At 58.0% G+C, this 24,373-nt stretch overlaps 1 protein-coding gene across 1 annotated transcript in view; it reads right to left on the bottom strand.

The window, feature by feature from the left end:
• The window catches only part of TTYH2 (tweety family member 2), a gene marked incomplete at its 3' end in the record, with an annotated part of 30,815 nt that overhangs the window by 5,374 nt on the left and 1,068 nt on the right, over window positions 1-24,373 (bottom strand). Inside the window, 5 exon segments of the mRNA XM_045164734.1 lie at window positions 2,805-2,877; window positions 3,406-3,501; window positions 7,686-7,906; window positions 13,088-13,199; window positions 16,831-17,003. Coding sequence (XP_045020669.1) covers window positions 2,805-2,877; window positions 3,406-3,501; window positions 7,686-7,906; window positions 13,088-13,199; window positions 16,831-17,003 — 675 coding nt within the window.

The following is a 24,373-nucleotide window of genomic DNA, read 5'->3' as shown; positions in this document are numbered from 1 at the left end:
AGGGTGGGACGGTCGGATAGCATCACCGACTCAATGGACATGAACTTGGGCAAACTCTGGGAGATGGTGAGGAACAGGGAGGCCTGGCATGCTGCAGTCCATGGGGTCACAAAGGGTTGGACACGACTGAGCGACTGAACAACAATAACAAACCAACGGACACTGACCACATGCCTCCCAGGGGTCCACCAACCCATCTCGCCCTCATCAACAAGCCTTCACAGAAAGTGCCGCTCTTCTGCCCATCCTACAGGAGGAAATGAGGCCTGGGGAACTTCAGGAATGCTCCTGGGGTCCCCTGCCGGGGAGGGGGAGCGCTCGGTGGCCAGAGCACCTGGGAGACCCTCCAGCCTCTCCCAGAGGCCACTTCTCCCCACTCCTTCTCCTTGGCACTGTCTGTCCTCTCTGCCCCTCACCCCTGCCTCACACTCTGGACTGTACAGCGGGGTGATAGAGCACGCAGGGCTCAGTTCCCCGGCTCCCATCTGCCTCCTCATCATGTTCTTTTTAAAAAATATTCATTTGACTGTGCGGAGTCTCAGTTGCGGTTCGCGGGATCTTTAGCTGGGGCTTGGGAATGCTTAGTTGTGGCATGTGGGTTCTGGTTCCCTGACCAGGGACCGAACCCAGGTCCCCTGCACCGGGAGCTCGGAGTCTCAGCCACTGGACCACCAGGGAAGCCCCCTGGCACGTTCTTGGGGGGCAGTGCTCCTTCCTGGAGACCCTTTCTGGGGGGACAGGGGAGGGAGAGGGTGAGGCCACAGTGTTGGCGCTCTGCCCCACAGCTCTCAAAAACAAAAACAAGAGCAGCCCCAGAAAAACAGGCTGGGTGGGCAGGGGCAGTGGCCGCACAAAAGCTCCCCACAACAGCCTCGGAGGGCCTGGCTCCTTCTGCCCCACTTCCTATTAACATGCAGCAGGAGCCGCAGCCCCGTCAAAGGCCCATTCACCGCCTCACCCTTGGCCTCTCTCACACAAGGGCCTGATTAATCGAATTAGGGAGATGGCCTTTCTCTGCAGCTCCCTGGCTGCCCGGGGGGCCCTCAGCTGGGAGCTGCAGTCGCCTCTGGTCGCTGTGAACACAGAAGCCTGGTGAGAGGGAGGAGACCCTGCTGGGAAGGAGCTGGCTCCCAAAGGGGTGCCCATGGTGGCCAGCTGGAGGCGCCCGGGGGAGGGCCTGCTGTGTGCAAGCTTCTCTGTGCCCACTCTTGTCCCCGGAGAAGCAGCTCTCTGCCAGGCAGCTGTGTGTGTGGCCTCAGCCAGCAGCCACCCTCCCTGGACCCTGTTCAGCCCGCCTAGCTTCAGATGACGTCAGGATGCCTTTGACTGTGACCTGGGCCCTCCCAGTGGCTCAGATGGTAAAGAATCCTGCAATGAGGGAGACCTGGATTCAATCCCTGGGTTGGGAAGAGCCCTTGGAGAAGGGAATGGCTACCCACTCCAGTATTCTGGCCTGGAGAATCCCATGGACAGAGGAACCTGGCGGGCTACAGTCCATGGGGTTGCAAAGAGTTGGACACGACTGAGAGACTTTCACTTGGGCTCTCCTACTCTGCTCTTCCCTGTACCTGGAGGGGCCCCAGCCCTGGGTTCATAGGCTCCTGCCTGCCCAGGGCTCCCTCGGCAGTCCAAAGTGGACACTGTGTGATGTGGGGAGGGGGGACAAAGCAGGAGAGGCCCACCTCCTCCCCTTTCCGGACAAGCTCTGCCCAGAGCTACTCAGACAAGCAGCACCAGGGTCCATGCATTCTGGGGGCATCGTGGAGGCCCACCGGCCAAGGCCAGGGTCACCAGCCGGCCCCCGTCACTGGGCCAGGCATGCGTTTGGGTAGAGGGGTTCCTGTGTGAGCCCTCCCCTCTTTTTTTTCTCCTGGATCAAAAGGGCAGAATGGATGCAGGTCACAGGTTTGCTCTGTGGCCCTTAGGTGAGCTAAGGGGTTCTCTGAAATCCCCATAAATCTGCCCCTCTGTCACAAACATACACACACAGACACGCAGCCTGTACCACCATTATGTCGATCCACATGGGGCTGTGATGATCTGCCTATGAGCTGAAACTTAAGAGGAAATGTCCCGTTCTTTTGGTTCCTGCATCTCCAGGCACGCACGCCCCTGAGAGCCACGTAGCCGAACGCTGAATGAATGAATGAACGCTGTGCACACAGCTCCTCTGGAGTGTTCGGTGCACCAGAGACCAAGCGTACCTGCCTAGCTGGCTTCCCGCCCACGCTCCTGACACCTTGCGTGTGTGTCTGTTTTTTGTTTTTGTTTTTTTTTTAACATTTCAAGGTACCACAAATGGAAACACACCACTGTGAATCGGACAGTCTGTGTGAGTCCAAGCGCAATGGATGGGAGGCCACCTTCTGCTTTCTGGACGCTGGGGAGGAGGGCCCGGGAGTGCGTGCTGAAGCCTGAGGGCGCTGCCAGAATGGGGTTCAAGCCCTGCCCAGCCCCACCAGCTGGGCTCAGCTCTTCACACCCAGAAGAGGCACCTGGTCCCCGGTGCCCGGCCGCACAGGCCATGGCAGGTGGGTAAAGGATCAGGCTTCAGGCCTCTTATCTTGGCTCTGTCCTCAAACGGCTCATGACCCCGGGGCAAGCCTCTTCCTTTCCCAGGGCCTGTGTCCCCATCAAAAGGGATGAGCCAAGCCCCTTTAGTTCCCAGATTCTCGGATTCTTGGTTAGGGACTGAGAGCAGAAGCTGGCCCTGCCCTGGGGACGCTGGGCGGCACACATCCACACACCATCAGACCAAAGACCAGCCGGGCGGACCACCGGCACCCCCACGGCCCCCAACTCACCACGGCCGCGGCAGTGTCAGCAGCCAGGGACGTCCAGCTGAAGAGCAGGGCCAGCACCCCGCAGCAGAGCATCCTAGAGGAGAAGCAGCCGCCAGTGGGGTCCCGGCAGAGGCCGGCAGGTGGGGGTCCCTTGGTGGCTGCCCGCCCCCCAGCCTTTGGGGCCCTTCCTTTCAGCTATGACCTTGTTCCCCTGGCCCTCCAGACTCCCTCAGTGGCCCCGAGGGCAGCCCCAGCCTGAGCCCTAACTGCTGGCAGAGGGATATGGACCGATGCCCGGGGCACAGGTCCCCAAGGGAGGAGACGGCAGCAAGGGCGCGAGCTGAGCGGCTCTAACGGCTCAGCTGCGGGACAGTCAGGCCTAGGAGGCAGGGCTGGGAGCGGGGAAAGCCCACCCCTGGCTTGGTGTCCAGACAGCAGGATGGTGGCTGTTGCCCCCACCCAGCCCCGGGCCGGGTGCTGAGAAGGGGGAGGGAGGTGGCATCAGGCTGCCCCTGCTGCCACATGCCCCCGGCCCCCCAGGCCCTCATCCCTCTGGACGGCGGCACCGTCACTCCCCACGCTTGGCCAGCTCTTCCCCCAGACCCAGAGGCAGGCTACTCACGAGACCAGGAGGCACCTGGAGCGCTTGGCCAGACCCAGGCAGGCCAGGAGGCAGAGGACCAGGTCCAAGACGAACAGCAGGAGGTAGGAGAGCCACCTGGGCAGGGCGGGAGGGGCAGTCAGGGAAGAGCTGCCCACCCGGGGCCCCTGGCCCGTTGGACTGTTCGCAGGACAAACTGCCCGTAGCCGGCGGCTAAGCTGATGAGCCCAGGGGCCAGCCCGGCCCCGGACAGCATGAAGCCAGTGTGCATGGTGGACAGCCCTTGGGGGTCCGGAGGCTGCACCCCGGCCTGTGCTTGGACGAAGGAGTCACCCTCCCTCCCCTGGCTGAGTGTCTGAACCAGCACTGTCTCCTAGAACTTTCTGCAGCGATGGACACGGACCACTACGCACTGACCACTCTCCGTCGCTACCTATGTGTGGCTGAGAACGTGGCTGATACAACCGAGGAAATGAATTTCTCCCTTCATTTACTTTTTCTTCTTTCTTTTTTTTTTTTTTTAGAATTGAAGTATAGTTGCTATACAATATTATGTAAGTTACAGGTGTACTATGTATATATTTTTTTGAAAGTTGCTCAGTCGCGTCTGACTCTTTGCGATCCCATGGACTATTCAGTCCATGGAATTCTCCAGGCCAGAATACTGGAGTGGGTAGCTGTTCCCTTCTCCAGGGGATCTTCCCAACCCAGGGATTGAACCCAGGTCTCCCACATTGCAGATGGATTCTTTACCAGCTGAGCCACAAGGGAAGCCCTAAAATACTGGAGTGGGTACCTATCCCTTCTCCAGGGTACAATATATGACTCATAATTTTTAAAGGTTATACTCCATCTATAGTTATTATAAAAATATTGGCTATACTCCTCATGTTGTACAATATATATCTTTTATCTTATTTTTTAAATTTAATTTGTACTTTATATGGGAGTGTAGCTGATTTACAATGATGTGATAGTTTCTGGTGTACAGTAAAGTAATTCATATATACACATACATGTACCCACCCTTTCGTTTACTTTTTTTTGGCTGTGGGCCATGCGGGATCTTCCTCAACCAGGGATTGAACCCGCACCCCCTGCAGCAAAAGTGCAGAGTCTGAACCACTGGACGCCAGGGAAGCCCCTCATACCCTTTGTTCCAACAGCCACTCGTGACCAGTGGCCACGCCATGGGCAGAGCAGGTCTAAACCATCTCTCGGCAGCCTCCTGGGAGGCATGCATTTGGACCCTGGTTCCCGTTGCTTCTAAAAGGCACACACAGAGTCAGACCAGGCGAGGTCTGACGGATCTATGCCACGGATCATAGCTATGATGGGTCATAGCCACGGATCTAAGAAAGCTCCTAAGAGGCCCGCATCTTTAACGATGGCGCCCCGCAACGAAGAGTAGCTCCCGTTCTTCACAACGAGAGGAAAGTCCAAGCCCAGCAAGGAAGACCCAGTGCAGGCAAAAATTAAATAGATAAAAAGAACCTTGGGACCATCGAGTGCTAGAATCCCATTCTACAGATTGGAAAACCAAGGCCAGGGGGAAAAGAGGCTGGCCCAGGGATTCCAGACTCTCCGAGCCTTCTTGCAAGAGACAGGGCCAGCCACTGGGAGCCCCTCAAAATCCTGGCTTCCCATTTCACAGCTGAAGTTTTCTTGTTGCCCGTCTCTCTCCTACTCGGCACACTGACAGGAAATCGAGGTAGGACCGAGTCGAAGCTCCACGATCATGAAGCTCCACGATCATGGAGCTCTTCATTTATGTTTCAGCCTGCTCGCTCGGCATCCCCGCCTCCGCGCGTTATAAAAGTTTCCTGGAAACAGCTCTGCAAGGCGGATGCGCTTCCCCAGAGGAGCTGGCTGCTGACATGGGGATGAGTTTCTAAGCAAGAACTCGGCTCTCCCAGGAGCCACGCAGGCCCCTGCAGCCACGGCTCCTCCCACATCCGGCGTGGATGCGCTAGCTCTGTTACACCCTTTGGAAACCTCTGGAGAGCAGTCTCTGGGCTTTTAATTGCCTCTAACACGTAGCCAGGACTTGTGTAAAAGTACTAAGAAGAATTTGCTCAGCTGGGTGGCTGGGCTCCAGCACCATCCGGAAAGCAAAGGTGGGGAGGCTGGTCCCAAGGAGACCCGGGCCCTGGGGCTGGTGAGCTCATGAAGAATTAAACGAGGCTTTTGTGCCAGGGCGGCTCATTCGAGAGGAGGGAACAAATGGCAGATGAGGGGAAGGGACAGAACGTCAGCAGCGCTCCGGAGCCACGGGTGCCCACCGTGAAGCAGCCCTGAGCGAGGGGAAGAATTTGGGGAAGGGGTTCCAGGAGGCCCTCTCCATCACCCTCACTGAGACGGGTACCATACAGCTGTCATGCCTTACCCCAAGCTTTTATAAAATCATCTGAAAAAGTAAGCCCTTTTGATGCTTATGTTCTGACTTATTTTACCAAGGTCATTCTCAAAATGCCCAACTTAAGCCCTTCAGTACACAAGGCTTCCCAGGTGCCTCAGTGATAAAGAATTCACTGGCCAATGCAGGAGAGGCAAGAGCCTGTGTGAGTCCCTTCTGGATGGCTTTTTTTTGTCTTAATTGTACTTTCTGGTATGAGAGTTTGGTCCACACTCATCGGGTACGGTCCCTACCCAAACCTGGAATCAGACATTTTTCCAAAGGAGCCTGGTTCCTTTTAGGGCTGCCCCGATGGTGCAGTGGTAAAGAATCTGCCTGCCAAGCAGGAGACCCGGCTTCGATCTCTGGGTCAGGAAGATTCCCTGGAGAAGGAAATGGCACCCCACTCCAGGATTCTTGCCTGGGAAACTCCACGGAGAGAGGAGCCTGGCGGGCTATAGGCCGTGGGGTGGCAAAGAGTTGGACACGACGGAGCACACACGAGTGCAGTGCTCACATACGGACCAGGCTAGGTCCATTCAGGGAGAGCGGCAGGGTCGAAACGGACACCACTTCACATGATAAAAAGGTTTCGGAGGCTCAGGCAGTGACTGTCCCTCGTGTCATGGGACTAATCAGATGCCACTGTTTTGGGTCACAGGTCACAGCTAGTCCTTAGAGTCAGCAGTTTCCTTTTGGTTACTTGGGACACACGAGCAAAAAAAAAACCAAGAGAAGAAAAATCTGGGTGACGTCTGGGAGGGCGGGGGCTGGATGGGCAGGCAGGGGAGGGACGCAGAGCACTGTCCAGAGCCGGGGGCCTCCTGAGCTTCCTCTGGTCAGGGCCTGGCCATCTCTTACCCCAGGGAATGGAGCACCCTGGATGAGGAGGTCCAGAGGCCACCAGGGGCATGTTCTCTGGGTCAGTATTAGCTCAGCCTGGAGTGGGGCTTTCTCAGAAAGCGGAAATGAATTCAGAGTAAATTGTGCAATGTTGTGGTGGAGACTGTGACCTTTTGACGGTGGCTTGAAGCAGAGGCAAGAAACTGGGGCGGGCGAGGGGCATCCAAAGGATAGATGTTTGCTCCCAGGGCTCCTGCATCCCCCGCGCCCCTCTGAGCCAGGCGCTCTGCCCTGATGCACAAGGGTGTGTACGCCGTGCGTGCATGTCACCCCTCTGCTGGGAGCCCTCCAATCTGGACTGCCGCCGCCTTTCTTGGTTGTTCCGAGTGACCTTCCCCAGACCCTCCGTGTGGACGGAGGGCAGCCGATCCCTGGTCAGCTGGCCTGTGTCCACCGCCTTCACCTGGGATGGGGTTCGGGTGATGGGGAGGCAGGGGAGACGTAAATGAAACCCCAAAGGTCTGAGGACGCAGGAGTGAGTCTGCATACCTGATATGGCAAAGGTGGGGTGGTGCCCGGCAGCCCCTATCACTCCGCTTTTGGGCATCTCTGAGGCTGGGGGGCATCTCTGAGCTTGCTAAGCAGATGCCATCGGGCAAGGCTCTGTGCTGCCAAGGGGGCTGCCATCTCCCCGACCCCTCGCTCCTCTGGGGCTGGGTCTGCAGGTGCAAGGAGCCCGGGCCCCTCAATCCGAGAAGGAGAGGAACCCGTAAACCAACTGCACTTCACTCAGCCCTGAGGATGCTGGTCCTGGAAGAGCTCCCTGCTGTGCGCTGGGTGGGTGGCCAGGTGGAGCCTGAGATCTTGGCTCCTCACCGTCCCTCCGGGGGGTTCAGTGCCTGCGTGTATAAGTTGGCTGCACTCCCTGCCTCCACAAGCTCTCGTGTCCTCTGATTTCAGACAATGGCTTAGTGAGACCTTGCGGTGGCACTTCCCTGCTGGAGCCCAAGATACTGACTCTGCTGAAGGGAGCTGGGGTGGCCCCCTCCCCGGGGCCCCTCACCTGTAGTACTCCACAAAGCTGGTCTGGTTGGCCAGTTCGGTCAGTTCCTCAGTGACCTCCGTCCACACGGGCACCCCTGCCATCTGGGCAATGATGCTGCCCGCCGTCTGCTGTAAGAACTTCAGCGTCTGGAGATAATCGCCCCGGGTGGCGAAGATCTCACCCAGGCGGGCGAGGTGCTGCTCCAGGTCCACCTTCATCTTCTGGGTGGTTCCTGACACCTGTGGAGGGGCGGGGCTTGAGAGTCTGACCTCGGTGGGGAGGAAGCCGGAGGGGGTACACTGTCTGATTCAAACTGGAGGGGAAGAACTTGGCCTTAAATGAGTGCTCCACAGGCACCGCCAGTCCTGAAGTCATGAGGCTGCGGTCCAGGTGGAGAATGGATGGCAGAGCCTCCCTTACCCACCCAGCCCGAGGGTCCCTCCATCAGGGGCACAGGCCTGATCTAGTCCTAACCAGGACCCGGCCTCCAAGACCCAGTGCCTTCCTAGGAAGACAGACCCAGATGGGGAAATAAACAAGAGAAGCCATTTTTCTTCCTTGAAGATTTTCTTCCAAGTTTAAACATTTTGGACGATGAATTCTTGTTGAGGGTGAGGAATAAAACGTTTAAACCAAAGAATCCCTCCGTTGCTACCTGACCTTTGGTTCCCACAATAGGCTTTCTTAGCATCTCACAAGAGAAAGGCTTTGTTGTAGAGCGAGCGACAGCTCAGTGTCCTGAACCCGAGTTCATAACAATGGGACTTTGAAATGATACAGGCAGATCCGATGCTGCCAGGACACGCACGTGATGGGAGGAGGAAACTGGTGCCTTCTCTGTGCTCACCACCCTTCTGGCCCCCCACGTCTGCCCTGAGTGGAGTTGAGCAGACCTTGAAGGAAGCATCTCTCTGCTCAGAAGTAGAGAGGATGGTCAATGGCAGTGACTGTCCTGGGCTTGCAAACAAGGACCACAAGAATTGGAAAGATGCTTCTCAACAGCCCAGATGTAGGGTCCTGGCAGGGCCCTGAGACCCAGCCCAAGAATTCCAAGCACCTTCCCCCCAATCCTGCTCTGAGCCTGGGTGTCGGCAAGAGGGGAGGAAGGGCTTGGTGGCTCTGAAACGGTCACGTTTCACCAACAAGCACAACTGACTAGAAACGGGGAGTGTGTGCTAATCGTCCAGGCAGCCTTCAGCTCCCCAGGTCTGCAAGGAAGAGGAAAATGACTCAGAGTGGGAATTCCCTAGAGGTCCAGTGGTCAGGGCCCGGCACTTTCACTGCTGAGGGCATGGGCTCAATCCCTGGTTGGGGAACTAAGATCCTGTAAGCTTTGCAGTGGGGCCAAAAAAACAAACAAGAAAACAAAAGGACCCAGAAGAATGTTTAGAAACTTCCCAGGGTGAGAGCTGCACGGAGAGACGATTAGACCCCACTCCTGGCAGCAAACGCTATTTCTGGGTGTTAGAGGGGCTGGACAGCAACTCCAGGGCCTTTCACATCTGTGCTGTGCTGGGAGTTCCTGGTTCCACAAAAGAGAATGGCCGCCTTTGTTGCATTTTGCTTCTTCCAGCGTCAGCAGCTTATTCCCTTTTCTGGCTTGCTCCTGGTCCTTACAAGCTGGTTAACGGCCACGAGATGCCAAAGCGCAGAGATGCCGGGCACACGCGTTAGTAAATCCAGCAGCTGACCCTCACCCGGATCAGCGCTCCTTTTCAGTTCAGTAAGGTCACCGGACAAGTGCTCTGCAGCCACTGATCCAAAGGCAGTCTTCATAAACGTTAACGCCGGCAGCAAAACCCGCTCTCTGTGATGTTTCCATGTTCCTCTATGAAGCCTAACTCACTTTAGACCACAAGGCTGTTAAAAATGCTCTGTAAACTTTTCCTGTAAGATCACTTCTTTCCCCTTCTGTAGCTCTAAAATGTTTCACTTCTCTACTTCTTAAATGCCTCCTTGAAAAAAAAAAAAAACAACGCACACACACACAAGCCTGCAAACATCTGCCAGGCCTTCTTTTCCTCCTGATGTCTTCCCACAGGAAACCAAACAAAACAGAAAAAAATTAAAGTTACAGCGCTGACCCACTTACACCTGCCCCTTCCCCATTCTGCCCCCAGTCCTTAGCGGTTCATCCCAGAGCTCCCAGAAGGGAGACGGGTGGGGGACACTCAGAGATGGCACAGGCGCTCCCACGGGGAAGAGACACTCTTCAGATCAAGGGGGCTGCCTCAGCTCCCCAAGTTGGGGCGAAATCAGGGGCAAGCTAGCAGGTAGAGGAAGCTGTTACCCTGGAGGATGGAGCAGGCATTCTCCAGCTGCGGCCCCTGGATCAGTGGCCTCGCATCATCAGCTGGGAACAAATTCTCAATGCAGATTCTCGGCGGAGAGTCTGGGGAGGGGGGAGGGCCCGCCATCTGTGTCTGTCAAGCCCTCCAGGGGATTCTGATTCAAGCTCAAGTTGGAAAATCTCTGACTGGGAGGAAGCTCCTTTTCAGAGAGGAAGGAGGTGAAGTGGTGGAGCCTAGGCAGGCTGGGGGCAGGGCCCGCATCTCAGAGCATGGAGGGGAAGGGCTGAGACCAGACCCCTGGGCTCCAGTACTGGGTTCTGAAATGTGCCAGCTCCCCACTCTGGGGCAGCCATAGCACCTCCCTGTGCCCAGTTCCTTCACCCAAAGGCATGCCCACAGGCCAGCTGCCAGCTCAAACCCGAGCCAGCCGAGCTCCCAGAGGGGTAGAGTCCCGGGCTGCGGTTTTAAGCTGAGATCCCAGTGGGCTTCCCTGATGGTAATGAAGTGCTATGCAGGATACCCGGGAGATGAGGGTTCGATCCCTGGGTCAGGAAGATCCCCTGGAGGAGGGCATGTCAACCCACTCCAGTATTCTTGCCTGAAGAATCCCATGGACAGAGGAACCTGGCGGGCTGCCGTCCACAGGGTCACAAAGACTCAGACATGACTGAGCGACTGAGCAGCAACGGGTTAGAGGCGTGCAGGTGCCCTGGGTGAGGTCCAGATGGGGTCACTGGATCCAGAGAAAGGATCCACCCAAGGCATCCCTAGTGACCCTTTCTGACCCCCCAAATCAGTATGTGCAGCTGACTCAGGACCCTGCTGCCAGCCGTGGCACAGGGCTCCCTCAGGCTGGGAGGGTGCACACCTGGGGCTCCTGCTCCAGGAAGGGGAGCCTGGCAGGGCCCATCTTGCTCTGGCCCAGGTCTGAGTTGCCTGACCTGTCTCCTGAGTACCCCGCCCCCGGCCCCCAATCAAAGCTTCCACTCTTCCAAGGTAATAATAGTAATACATATTATTATAGTAATTATAATAATAGCATCATTAGCAGCTCCCCCACCAACATTTGGGGAGTTCTTTGTAGATAACCAGGCATTTTCACAGGCATCATCTCATCAGCCATCACTCATCTGATATTTGGCCTTCACCTCTCAGATCTGGGGGCCCACTAAGATCTGCTGTCTCCCCGGAGCCTTGGGACTAGGGGTCCTGGGAGCCCACCCCAAGGTCAAAACCAGCCCTGGAGGCCCAGCACAGGGGCTGCCTCTCCAGGCAGTGTCCCCGGCCCTGGGGCACTCTTGGCGTGGGGCGAGGGGCCCAGCCTGGAGGTCCCGGTCCCAGCTCATCTCTGGGCGATAAAGACATGAAGAATTTGAGTTTTCCCATCAGGATGGCTCAGGGACTTTCTTCCTCGGTCCCTGGGGGAGCCACAGGCCATTCTTACAATGGTCACAGGTCAGACAGTGAAGGGCATGGCTCCGGGGCTTCCCCAGAGATTCTCCTTTGGAGGGTGAGTCCTTCCCCCCGGGGTTCTGGTGCTGGTGGGTGAAGCCTCTTCCACACCGGGGCAGAAGTGAGGGTGGGGGCCCCAGGGAGTGAGCCCCGCCCCAGGCCAGGGCGTGCCTAGGGCCCCCTGTGCTGGTCAGCCTGTGTTCGGCCTGCCAGCTTCTCCACCCCACCACACTCTTGCCCCGTTACAGCTGCCCCAGCCCAGGGTCCAGATAGCTAGCTCCTGGTCCCCAGGGATGGGTCCCAGCAGACACAAGGAATGGGGCAGGAGAGCGGGGCCCCTGGTCTGGCCTGTGGCCCTTGGCTTCCCAGGAGGATTATCTGAGGCCAAAGCCAGGGCAGCCAGCAGCCAGCCACCCCACCCGAGGGCCAGCACAACTGTCTCTTTAAGGGAGCTTGTCCCGGGAGGGCTGGGGGATTAAGGCCTTAGAGGAGCTTAAGGGAGTGGGGGTGCGATGGGGTCGAGTCCCTCTTCCAGAATCCTCTTCCAGCAGCACTGGGATGAAGTCCACATGCTCCGGTTGGGGCTGGATTGTGTGGCTCAGGCCGCCGGACACAGTCGGCCATTGGCTGAGGTCACCCCTCTGCTGGGGACCTGGCCCAGGGTGGACGTACAGCGACTGGCGTTTCTGAAAACTGCTCCAGAGCCTGGCTCCTGGGACACTGGGGCTGCTGGGAAATCAGCTGGAGAGACCTGGCGCATGAACGTGACAAGCAGGGGGGCCAAGGGCTGTGTTTTCAGAAGACCCCGCCTCCGTGCCCAGAGGCTCAGCAAGTGGACCTCTGCCTTGTGCTAAAAATCCCACCTCTCCTCCGGCATGTCGTTCACCCTGAGTCCCCAGCTGGAGCCACTGCGCCTGGAAACCAGAGACCGGAGCACACCGTGCTGGCTTTGGGGGCTCTGCACTTGGTTTTGAAGAGTTTTCCCCTTGACATCTCCTAGACCCGACCCACAGCGCTCTGTACTCAGCGCTGAGAGTGAACGCAGAAAACACCGTGGGGGGCTTCCCTGGGGGCTCAGTGGGGACGGGGCCGCCTGCCGAGGCCGGGGACACGATCTCCCAGTCCCTTGATCCCTGGGTCGGGAAGATCCCACGTGCTACAGAGCAAGTAAGCCGGAGCGCCACAACTACTGAGCCGGCCCTCCAGGGCCCGGGAGCTGTAGCTACTGAATGAAGCCCGTGGGCCCTGGAGTCCACGCTCTGCAACAAGCGAAGATACCGCAAGAGAGAAACCCACTCACTGCAGCCGGAGGAAAGCCCGTGCAGCAACAAAGACCCAGCGTAGCCAAAAATAAATAAGCAAATAAAAACCACTGTGTGTGTGTGTGTTGGGTGGGCCGGGGCTGATCTTCTACATTCAAGATCCTCTTGGGCACAAGTCTCCTAAAGGTGGGTAGGATTCGATCCCGCGCCCCCAGGCCCCATCCGCCTTTCTCCTTGGGTCCTCACCCCCACCCCTGCCTGGGGAGCCGAAATGGCCTGTCTGCTCCTGGTGGGACCAAGTGGCAGCCCCAAGGGGCGTCCAATCCCCTTGGAGCCAAGCTGGCCAGATCTGACCGGGGCGTCTGTGGGGACCAGGCTGACCTCTCGGGCCGCGCCTGGCTGCCCAGGACCTTACCAGCACATCGATCCCGGAGAAGGTGTGGTTGGCGTTGTCCAGGGCGTAGAGCAGCTGGTACACCCCGTCGTTGGCCTCGCTGTTTCCATAGAAACCCACGCCCACCGCAGCGCTGTGGGCGAGACCCCAAAGTTAGAGGCGACACCCGGAGGAGACGGTTTTTTCCAGGACACTATTTTTTAGTGCCGTTTTAACCGCACAGTGAACGTGAATGGAAAGCATATGGAAGTCCCCGTGGTCTGGCCCCTCACTCACACAGACTCCCCACCGTCCTCAGCCCCCACCAGAATGTGACAACGGATGAACCTATGAGGACAAACCACTGCCACCAAGTCCACAGTTCGCGTTTGGGTCGCTCCTGGTGCCGTAGAGTCTCCCGTGTTTGAACAGAAGTATAAGGACACGTGTTTGCCATTATAGCATCACAGGGGGTGGTTCCACGGCCCTCAAAATCCTCTGTGCTCTGCCTTCTAATCCTCCCCCACCCCCAAACCCTGGCAACCATTCACGTGTTCACCGTTCCCATAAGTTCTGCCTTTTCCAAAACGTCATATGCTTGGAATCATACAGTATGCAGCCTGTTCATACGCATTTAAGGCTCCTCCACGTCCTTTCGTGGCTTGATAGCTCATTTTTCTTTGAGAGCTGAATAATAACCCATTGTTTGAATGAAAACAGTGTAGCCGTTCACCTCCCAAAGGGTATCTTGGTTGCTTTTACTGGTGTTGTTCAGTTGCCAAGTCATGTCTGACTCTGTGTGACCCCATGGACTGCAGCACGCCAGGCTTCCCCGTCCTTCACTATCTCCCAGAGTTTGCTCAGATTCATATCCATTGAGTCCGTGATGCCATCCAACCATCTCATCCTCTGCCGCCCTCTTCTCCTCCTGCCCTCAGTCTTTCCCAGCATCACTAGGTCTTGGCAATTATGATGCAAGAGGCTCTAAGCATCCATTAGAGCGGGTGTTTGACTTCAGCTGAAGGACTCTTTCCTGGGGGTAGGGAAGAAGGGGTGGTCTAAACTTCTGGCAAGTGTGCTGGCCAGGCGATGAGGGGAAGGCTCTGGGCCAGTGGGCCCTGGCCTGACCGACTAGTCTTACAGCACGTTTCGTTTAGCCCAAGGGAAAACATTCCCGTTCTCTATCCTGGGGCTCCGAAGGGTGGAAGATTTTGCTGGCTGGGCCCCAGGGATTCTGATGCTGGCAGTAAGTCAGGGAAGGGCTCAGGAATCCGTATCTTTCAGGCTCCTCAGGGGACTCGGACACACGTGGGCTTTGGGACCACTGAAGTCTCGTGAAATCACACCTGCCTCTCCGAAATCCTCTTAGTGTTGGGGACTCCCCTCCGTTCTCTATCCTTTCCCCACCCGCCCCCAACGCTGCCCATCTTACTGAAAAGTTCTGGCTTCTAAAAAGTCCTACCATTTGCAGTGATGTCGTGCCTGTCTTTCCGGTGGTGCACAGGCATAGCTGCCCTGCAGCAGGTGGGATCTCCCTGGATCAGGGATGGAACCCATGTCCCCCACGTCGGCAGGCGGATTCTTCACTATGGAACACCAGGGATCCAGAAAGTCCCTTCTTAAAACCACACACCCACTGATTTCTGGCTGTCCTCGGAGTCAGCCTGGGACAAGCCTTCAATTCGGCAAGATGACCTGCTGGACATCTGAATGGGGCTCCGTATCACCCTCCTTATCACTCTTCCAGTCAAGCGTGTCCTCCAGACCCTGGTCTACATCTGGTTCAACTCATCTGGTTGGTTAGTGCTCTGAGTGGCGCTCCCAAGCCCAGGCGGTCCCTCCAGCTCCGAGCTTGGGGCTAATGCCCCGGGGGCCTCCCTCCTTGCCACTGACCCTGTGGTCCACAAACACCCCTGGATTTCTCCCCAGAGACCGCTGGGAAGCCCAGGTGCTCCTCCTTCCTCTAGTGCTGTACTGACTTTTATTTTGTTTTAACCAAAAGCAGAACTCTAAATCCATCTCCGTGAAATTTCATCTGGTTGGTTTTGGTCCAACATTCCAGCCTGAGCAAATCATCTCGAATCTTGCTTCTGTCACTGATTGTATTTTATCTGACTCACACCAGTGGGAGTCCTCCGAAGAGTCATCGAACAGCCTCCTTGAGTTTTCATCCGCAACACTGGTTTCGGGGGTGGGGGTGAAGCTACATGTGTTTACACTTATCCTTTTTCTTTGAAAGAGACGGGACCTGCGAAGGAATCCCCTGGGAGGCTGTTATGGAATCCTCCTTCCAGGGCGCCCTTGGCCCCTAATTCAGTGTGTCTCGGGAAATGGCCCACGGCCCGCAGGACACAATCACCTGGAGGGTAAGGGGGGCGGTCCACGCTGCACCCATTGTTACCAGTGTGGTCTGAAATGTGCATTTTGAAACAAGGTTCCCATCTGCTTCGTGGGTCTGACACACGCATGCACCCGTGCTATACTTTGGTGAACCATCTCGTAAATCAATACTCTTTGCATTCACCCAGAACTGTTCACCCAGCTTTGAACCCCCTTAAGGGCGCTAGCCCGGAGTCAGAGCTCGAGACCACTCCCTCCTCATTCCCCCAGCCTCACTCTGGATCCTTCCTCTTCCTGCTCTCGTTGACTCCCTGCCGACTCCCTCCCTCCCTCAACTCACTCCGACCCGGCTCTGATCTCTAGCGACTGGAACTGTTGACTTCACTGCACTCACCCCAGATCCCTCCGCCCTGCAGCCCCACACTGCGGGCAGGACAGACGGTGACCGTGATCTAACGGAGAGAAGACAGCCCTGGGGGGCTGTAAGCCGCCGGGGACGAGCCCCCAGGCATCATCACGGCCCAGGCTCACTGGACCCCATCTGCCTCCCCCTTCCGGAGACAGTGGGTCAAATCCAGCAGGACCATCCCCCAGAGTGTTTCAGGTGGGCCTGAGGCTTTTGGGAAAATCTCTGTAGATACGAAAACAAGGAAAAACAACCCCTGGGACTTCCCTGGTGGTCCAGTAGCTAAGACTCCATGCTCCCAGTGCAGGAGGCCCAGGTTCGATCCCTGGTCAGGGAACTAGACCCCACATGCCTCAACTAAAACCTAGTGGAGCCAAATAAATAAATGAAAAATTTTTTTTAAAAAAGAAAGAAAACACGAAAAATACAACTCATGAGAAAACAAGGCCCGTGTGTGTGGGGTCACTTCTGAGCAGTAGCTTGACTCTGGCACAAAGTTAGAGATTCTCACTATTGGAGCAGAGAAGACCTGGCTGAGGGTGCTAAGAGCTATTGATCTTGTAGAAGGTAGAATTGATCTGGGCTGGAGTCAGACTCTGATTGCGGATCCAGGGCGGCAGCTGGGAGGGGATGGGATGCAGAGAGCCGAGCTGCCATCGGTCAACTGCCCAGGGAGCTCCCTGCTGGGCTGGAGAGGCTCACACCAGGGGTCTCGGCCTGGGATGCTAGGAAGCTTCCCATAACCACCCAGGACATCTGATTCCCACCGCTTGGCGAGAAAGCGGACAGCATGCACCCCAGAGACAGGCTCTCCCACCCAGATTCCCGGAGCTCAGGCACGACCATGTGGGCAGACAGCTGATGAGCCACCTGGGGTCTGTTATGATGGGGTGGGGCTGGAGGTGGAAGGTGAGGAAGGGGTGTCCTGGTCAAGGGGCTGACCAGGGGCGAGACCCAGATGGTCAGGGCCGCTTTTTGTCCGCAGTGTCCGCCTCCCACCTCCGCGCCCCTGCCCGGCCCCTCGCAGACGGACACTCACCAGCAGATGAGCGCGGCCACCACGGCCGTCCAGGTGACGCAGCAGGAGCGGGGGCGCTTGGTCTGCACCGCGTCGTCCTGCCGGCAGCAACACACGCAGACCAGGTAGGCTGCGAGGAGGACGAGGTTCAGGCCCAGGCCGACGGCGGCCACCAGCCCCAGGAACAGCAGCGACTGAGGAGGGAGAGGCCGGGGGTCAGGACTGGGTCCCGGGGGGTGCGGGGAAAGGCCCCGAGCTCAGCGGGGCTGCGGAAACCGCAACTGAGCTGTACGTCCGATGCCCTCCTCCCAGGACTGACGCTCCCGCTCTGTATAAAGCGCCCTGCCCTCGGGCACCAGGAGTTGGGGGGAGATGGAGCTCAGGTGTGGGAGGGGGCAGAGGACCCCAGACAAGAGGAGGCAGGAGGCGTGGCTCGAGGCTGGCCCCCCATCTGGGGCATGCATACCTGGAGGAAGGTAAGGACCAGACCCTGCCTAATGGATGCTCTGAGTCACTCAAAAGACAAGCAGGAATTGTCCCCAGACCCTGAGGTCTGGGGGCGATGCTTGGTATGACCGAGGGAGACAAGGAGAAAGACATCCACACACTGGAGCATCTGAGGCCTCCCGAGGAGGCAGGGGCTTGGGCAGGGTGTCTCAGAAGCTAGGCAGGGGCCTGGGGCAGACGTCCTGGCGTATGCCCCCTCTGAGCCTCGCTTTAGGAGTTGGGGTCCCTTCCCAACCAGAGGCCAACTCCATGCGGGGGGAGTGGGAGATGTCAGGAGATGTGCCTGTGGAGGTCCCTTCTACTGCACCCCAAAAGGGACAGCGACCCCCAGATGCCAAGGGTGGCAGCCAAGCCCAGAATCCTGAAAGGGAGAAGATGCTGTCTCAGGCCCGCCGAACACCGCAGGGTCCTACAAAGGGGGCTGCTGTCGGCCAGGAGGCCCGGAGCCCCCTACTCCTTGCCCTCCAGTCTCCTGACTCAGCCAGATGGACACCAGATGGCCCCAGGGCTGGACCTGGCTCTAAGTCAGGCTCCTGAGCCAACGGCCTCGTCCTGCTGCACACGTGCCCCCGAGTCGCTCCCAGCTGGGAATCTCCAGTGCTCCAGTCTGGGCTGTCGAGGCGAGGAGATGGGCAGATTGGGGGAGACACTGGGATGCTTCCGGTCTGAGGAGGAGACAGGTCTTAGGCTGGAGCGTGCGCACACCTGGAGGCTGAGGCCTGCAGTCTGAGGTCATCTTGGTAGGAAGGGGCAGAGCCTCAAAGGGGAGAAGAGGCACCTGCTCTGCTGGTCACCTGGACCAAGAGGCTCCCGAGCATCATGGACAAATGGCCAAAGTGATGGGGACAGCCCAGAAGTGGACAGGGGAGACGGCCCACTTGGGTGTGGGATAGGTGGCTCTGACAAAGCGTGGCTCTCACGTCCACCTGGCGTAAATGCATCACAGACACTGCCAGGAACCTGCCCTGCCACCCTCCCGACTCAGCGGCGTGGAGGGCGAGCCCTCGTCCTCCAGGCAGTTGGGAAGGCCCAGTGGACCTGAACACATGCGTCCCCCTGCAGAAGTCCTCCTGCGGTGGCAGAGGCAGGGGCCCCTGAGCCTGGACCACTAGGCTTGTCCCATGCACGGAGCCAGGAGGCTGGCCTGGGGAGACTGTGAGAAGGAGCCGCCCCTGCCGGGCCCCTGGTGGCTCAGACTGTAAAGAACCCGCCTGCAGTGCAGAGACCGGTGCTTGATCTCAGGGTCAGGAAGATCCCCCAGAGGAGGAAATGTCTACACACTCCAGTATTCTTGCCTGGAGAATTCCATGGACAGAAGAGCCTGGAGGACTACAGTCCACAGGGTCGCAGAAGAATTGGATGCAACTGGCAACTGACACTGCCCGCCCCCAGCACAAGCCCCCAGGGAAGCGGCTTGCTCACTGGAGGCCCTATGGCCCCGGGCCATGGGGAAGAAGGTCAAGGACAGATACGGGTTTCAGCTCAGTTCAGTCGCTCAGTCGTGTCCAACTTTTTGTGACCCCATGAACTGCAGCACGCCGGGCCTCCCTGTCCATCACCAACTCTTGGAGTTTGCTCAAACTCATGTCCATTGAGTCGCTGATGCCATCCAACCATCTCATCCTCTGTTGTCCCCTTCTCCTACCTTCAATCTTTCCCAGCATCAGGGTCTATTCAGTGAGTCAGTTCTTCTATATCAGTGGCCAAAGGACTGGAGTTTCAGCTTCAGCATCAGCCCTTCCAATGAATATTTAGGACTGATCTCCTTTAGGATGGACTGATTGGATCTCCTTGCTGTCCAAGGAACTCCCAGGAGTCTTTTCCAACACCACAGTTCAAAAGCATCAGTTCTTCGGTGCTCAGCTTTCTTTATAGTCCAACTCTCACATTCATACATGACCACTGGAAAAACTATAGCTTTGACTAGATGGACCTTTGTTGGCGAAGTAACGTCTCTGCTTTTTAATATGCTGTCTAGCTTGGTCATAGCTTTTCTTCCAAGGAGCAAGCGTCTTTTAATTTCATGGCTACAGTCACCATCTGCAGTGATTTTGGAGCCCAAGAAAATACAGAGGTTCAGAGCCTTGCTGTTCAAAGTGGAGTTCACCAACACTGCAGCACTGAGCTCTTCTGAGATGCAGAATGCACCATCTCCAGCTCCACCCTGGGCCCAGGCAATCAGAAGCGCGCCCAGAGATGACCGGCGGGGCTGTATCCCGTTCAAGTCTGGGAAGCGCCGAGTAGTGTCCACAGACTTTCTCGAACTGCTTACGACAGTGGACCCTTTCCTTCAGACTCACTTAGCAGAGCACCGATATACAGAGCGTCCCCTGAATGAGGGGTGGATGTAAATGCCACGCTTTGTCCTGGCCACCCCCTTGCAGGCCCAGGATCCCCGTCACAAGTTCCAGACTGCTATGCAATGTGCAAACCCCTCAAGCCGGCAACCCTTCTCCTTCCCCTGGCAGAAAGGAGGGCCTGTGTCCCCACCGCCCCCCCACAGCTGTTCACCGAAGCCTAACCCTGCAGTAAGAGTCAAGCGCCGGAAGCAACCCAAATGCTGACCAACAGATCTGACACCTAACAGGTGCTAGAGCCACAAAATGGAATACTGTGCAGCTGTGAAAAGGAAGTGGCAGCGACAGCCAGTGATCGGGTGAACGTGACAGACGCGACACAGAAGAAACGGGGCAGACGGAACAGCAGGGGCCGTGTGGGTTAACTGACGTAAGACGCGAAGTCGGAGAGGCTCATCTGCAGGGACAGGGGCCCGAGACGCAGCTGCCTCTGGGAGGGAGTCAAGGGAGACGGAGCCTCCCGGGGGGTCAGGGATATACGTGGCCTGGGGTGGTGTCTCATACCACACTCATACACACACACACACATGTGCACATACACGTACTGAGGTGTACACTTACTACGAGAGCACACTTCCCTATAAGTTAATCCTAATGAAAACAAAACAAAACCCGGATAAACCTTTTGCATAGATCAGAGACCGGCTGACAGTCAGACCTCCTCCCAGCTTCCCTAGACAATCTCACCCTCGATCTCCCCACAAACAGGAAAACCCACGGACTCTACCACGGGCCCCCATCCGGCACAGCAGGACCTCCGGGAAGTAATCACGACTTGGGGCGGTGCCACCTGAGTGTCTCCAAACCACAGCCCATCCCTACCCTTGGGCTTGCTCCCCCATTTCACCCCTCACAACACACTCAGGCCCCCTGACCTCTTGCAAGTTCCGTACTGTGGGCAGGGCCCTGGGATTCTCAGGCCGAGGGGCCTCTCCAAGCCGGGCGTCTGGCCTCAATTCTTTTACTCCTGCTTTGGCCCAGCCCGGGGAGGCCATGCCTGGGAAATCCAAACTTGTAGGCCCTTTTGTTAGCAGTTCTCTTCCAGAACTTTCTTCTGGCACTGGGAGCACGAGGGCAGGGGCAGAGGAGCTAGGATCAAGGTTTGGGCTGTTTAGCAACTCAGTCGTGTCCGACTCTTTGCGACCTCATGGACTGTGGCCCGCCAGGCTCCTCTGTCCCTGGGATTTCCCAGGCAAGAATACTGGAGTGGGGTGCCGTTTCCTTCTCCAGGGGATCTTCCTGTCCCGGGGATCAAAGCCGAGTCTCCTGCATTGGCAGGCAGGTTCTTTATTGCTGAGCCACCTGGGAAGCCCAGGGTTAGGGTTAAGGTTGGAGGCAGGAGGGGCTGAAGGAGGGAGGGAAGAGAAGCCTGCAGAACCTTCTCCCCCCATCACCTGCCACCCTCTAACAGGCAACAGTTTCGCTCCTAACAGACCCTGCAGGTCTCCGTTACACCTCCGGGTGTTACAGGGAGGATGTCCTGTCTGCAGGAAGCCAGGAAGTCGACTCACACGCCCTCCTGCAGTGAGGGAGCCAAGAAAGGACAGGTTCCCAGCCCCTGTGGCCACCACCTCCCTGAGCTGCCCAACAGCCAGCTCACGGCCCCCGCATCAGGGCTCAGGCCTCACCCTATCATCCAAGCGACCACTCGACCACTCGTTCTGGTTTGTCACTCTGTAACGAGAAACCAGAGCACGAACCCAGGATCCCAGCTGGGGGCAGCAGTGACTGACGGGCCTTCTGGGAAGGCCGAGGTGGCAGCTGAGCCCCCAGGGGCTTCTGCACTTGGGCGGGGGAGGGAGGGGGCAACATCCTGAGCACCCCTCGCCTCGAGACCCCAGGAGATGAAGAGTGTGCCAGCGCAGGGGTGAGGCCAGAGGGCGGGGAGCCGCAGGGCGAGGCCCTGACTGGAAAGGGTTAAGCTCCCCCACCTCCTGGGCTGGTGGGGGCAGCATGAGTGTCTGCTGACCATGAGTCAAGGTTCACGCTGGATGAATGGGGCTTCCACATCCTTTGGCTCCTCTCAAATACTGTGGGGGGGTGGGGCGGGGAGGGCTCAGGAGGTCTTTCCTCCTGAGAAAGGCCCCCAAGTTGGGGGAACCCCACAGCTCTGGATCCAACCCTCCCCTGGGAGTGTGTGAGACTCTGGGGAGCCTATGAACAGGACTGCCCAGAGTTAACATGTGGAGATACGTGTAAAAAGTGAAGAATGTCTCCTCTGCTTCCTCACGTAAGTCCCAGGACAATGGCCAGCCAGCGGAAGCGGGAGAGCAAAGGTGGGAGAGGGAGCAGGCAGGGGGTCCTGCCGGGCGGCAGGGGCGCAGTGAACCTCCACACAGCAGCGTCTGGAGCCTCCAGCCTCGCAAAGGCACCGGGTCCTCAGTGTCTGCTCTCCCATCTCTCTGGGATGGATGGTGAAGGGGCCGCTGAAGGGGGAACCGGGGTGGCTGGTTTGGGGAGACACAGCTGGGGGTAGTGTCAGGGCCCTTTCCCCAACTCTGCCCACGCGACACCTGGCTGGCGGGGGCCTCCTCCATGCCAAGCGGGGCTTGTGGCAACTTACGAAGCACCTGGCACTGGCCACACGCTTTATACCCACTAAACGACGACGGGGTCCTTTCACTAGCTCTTTGAAGCCAGGATCTGCTCCATCCCCATGCCATCTCACCCGGTGAGGAGGGTCTCGGCAGCTTCCCCACCTGGAGCTGGAGGCCCAGCCAGGAGGGGGCGCCCCTTCGGCCTGGGGCTTGCCACCTCCCCAGGATCCTGGTGGATGGGGCCCAGGCGATCTGGGCGAGGACTCAGGGTCTGGTCCACTGGCAGGGGGGGTGGAAAGATCAACCCACCAGCGGGCTTCCATAGCAGCTCCCAAGACCCCAAAAAGTGAGTGGGGTCGGGGGGACCTGCTTCCTCAAGGAAGTTCTGGGGCTGACTTTGCTCAGGATGTCCGGGTCGTCACCAGGCGACCTGCTCGTCCAGATCCCCAGCACAGCCCGCCCCCTCCCCCGAGCTGTCCTTCATCTTGACTGCCTGCTCCCAGCTCCACTTACTCCTTGGTGTGTACACACGTGTGTGGGTGCCCACGCGCGCGCACACACACGCACACACACACGCTGTACCACAAGCCGGCACTCTTCACTTGGCCCTCCGGGGCATGAGCAGCAGCCCCCTCTGCACGTGTCTTTCAGTCCTTCCTGATCGTGACAGCAGAGGATCCTTGTCTGCATCCTCCATGCGTCACTGTACTTGGACACGCTGTTGAACATCAAGGCCAGTCCGTAATGATTTGCGTCACTGGGTCCACCACGTGCGAGGGAACCCTCTAGGTACTAACCATGTTTCAAAGGACAGCTTATTTACTACTTGCAGAGGAGGGAAGGGAGGCTCCGGGAAGTACAGACACCTGCGTGGTCACACAGTAGGGGCAAAACTGTGGATTCCAACGCACAGCCCCCTCCCAGCTACGCAGCTGCTGAGCCCCGGAGGCCTTGGCGGCACGGTTAGCACGTGACCCCACGTCTGGCACAGGGGTCAGGAGTCTGCTGAGCGCTGAGTGATCGACAGCAGGAGGTACCTAATCGATGGTGCTAACTGACGTGGGCAGTGACTGCTGCTCAGGAGGAAGGGGACTTCCAGAAGAGACTTGTGGTCAGACACCAGGGGAACTTACCAGAACGGGAGCCGGCGGAAATAAACACCTAGAGCCAGACTTCCCGTCCAGTCCTGTCCAGCCCCACCGCTCTCGGATCCCAGGCAGGGCCCTCGGGCTGCCCGAGCAGGGCGAGGAGGGTGGGGGTGAGGCCAGGGGAAGGGGATGCCCCTTGGAGTGCCAGGGTCTGACATGGGGAGGAGAGGGACAGGGATTGTGAGTCGGTCCCTTTGGCTTGGGTGTCGCCTCTTCAGGGGACCAAGCGGGGTGGAGCAGGCTCAGGCCCACCAGGACAGCCAGACAGCAGCTGTCTGTCCCGTCCAGCCCCCTCCCCACACCTGAAGGTCACCTCCACCCAGGCAGAAGCTTACTTTTCCTCCAGGGGAAAGGAGAAAGCTATGGTGGGAGACCCCAGGGCAGGATCTGGGGCTCGGGGTTTGGGACAAGCAGATGTGGGGTCAGACACACACACACACACACACACACACACACACACACACACACACAATCTGCAAGCAACACAGCTGTCTCTGAAATCATATCCGTCTCTTTTCATGCATTCACTGGAAGCGGAAGATTCCCTGGAGTTCTCCCCAGGCGACCACATTCTCAGGGAGCCAGGGGCCTTCCCCAGGCAGGGCTCAGGGAGGGGGTGGGAGGGGGGCGTGCAGACCAGGAAGGGTGCAAGCTGGGGAAGCCAAACTGGCCGACTGCTCCCCATCCAGCAGCAGGAAGGGGGGCCGGGTTCACTCCCGCTTCTGGAAGGGCAGCCACCATCTGCCTGGGGCCCACGGGTGACAGGACGCTAGGGGTTATTATTAGACTCCCCCGTCAGCGGTGCCCTGCACACCCCACTGGACCAGGATCCCCGGGACCCTGCAGGAGAAAGTCCTGGTGGGGGAGAGGCGAACAGTTGACTGCCAGCTTGACCTCCGCGGCCCGGCTCCGCCCGGACCCGCCCCACACGCGTAGATTGTGGAGAAACTGCCCGCCGGGGGTCAAAGTCCCCAGACTGGCGCACAGGTCTAAACAAACGGGCCCCATTTTGGGT

This window comes from Bubalus bubalis, chromosome 3, assembly GCF_019923935.1.
Source record: "Bubalus bubalis isolate 160015118507 breed Murrah chromosome 3, NDDB_SH_1, whole genome shotgun sequence".
NCBI classification, from domain to species: domain Eukaryota; kingdom Metazoa; phylum Chordata; class Mammalia; order Artiodactyla; family Bovidae; genus Bubalus; species Bubalus bubalis.
Note: the sequence above shows the minus strand (reverse complement) of the source record. Positions and strands in the feature narration are given on the sequence as shown.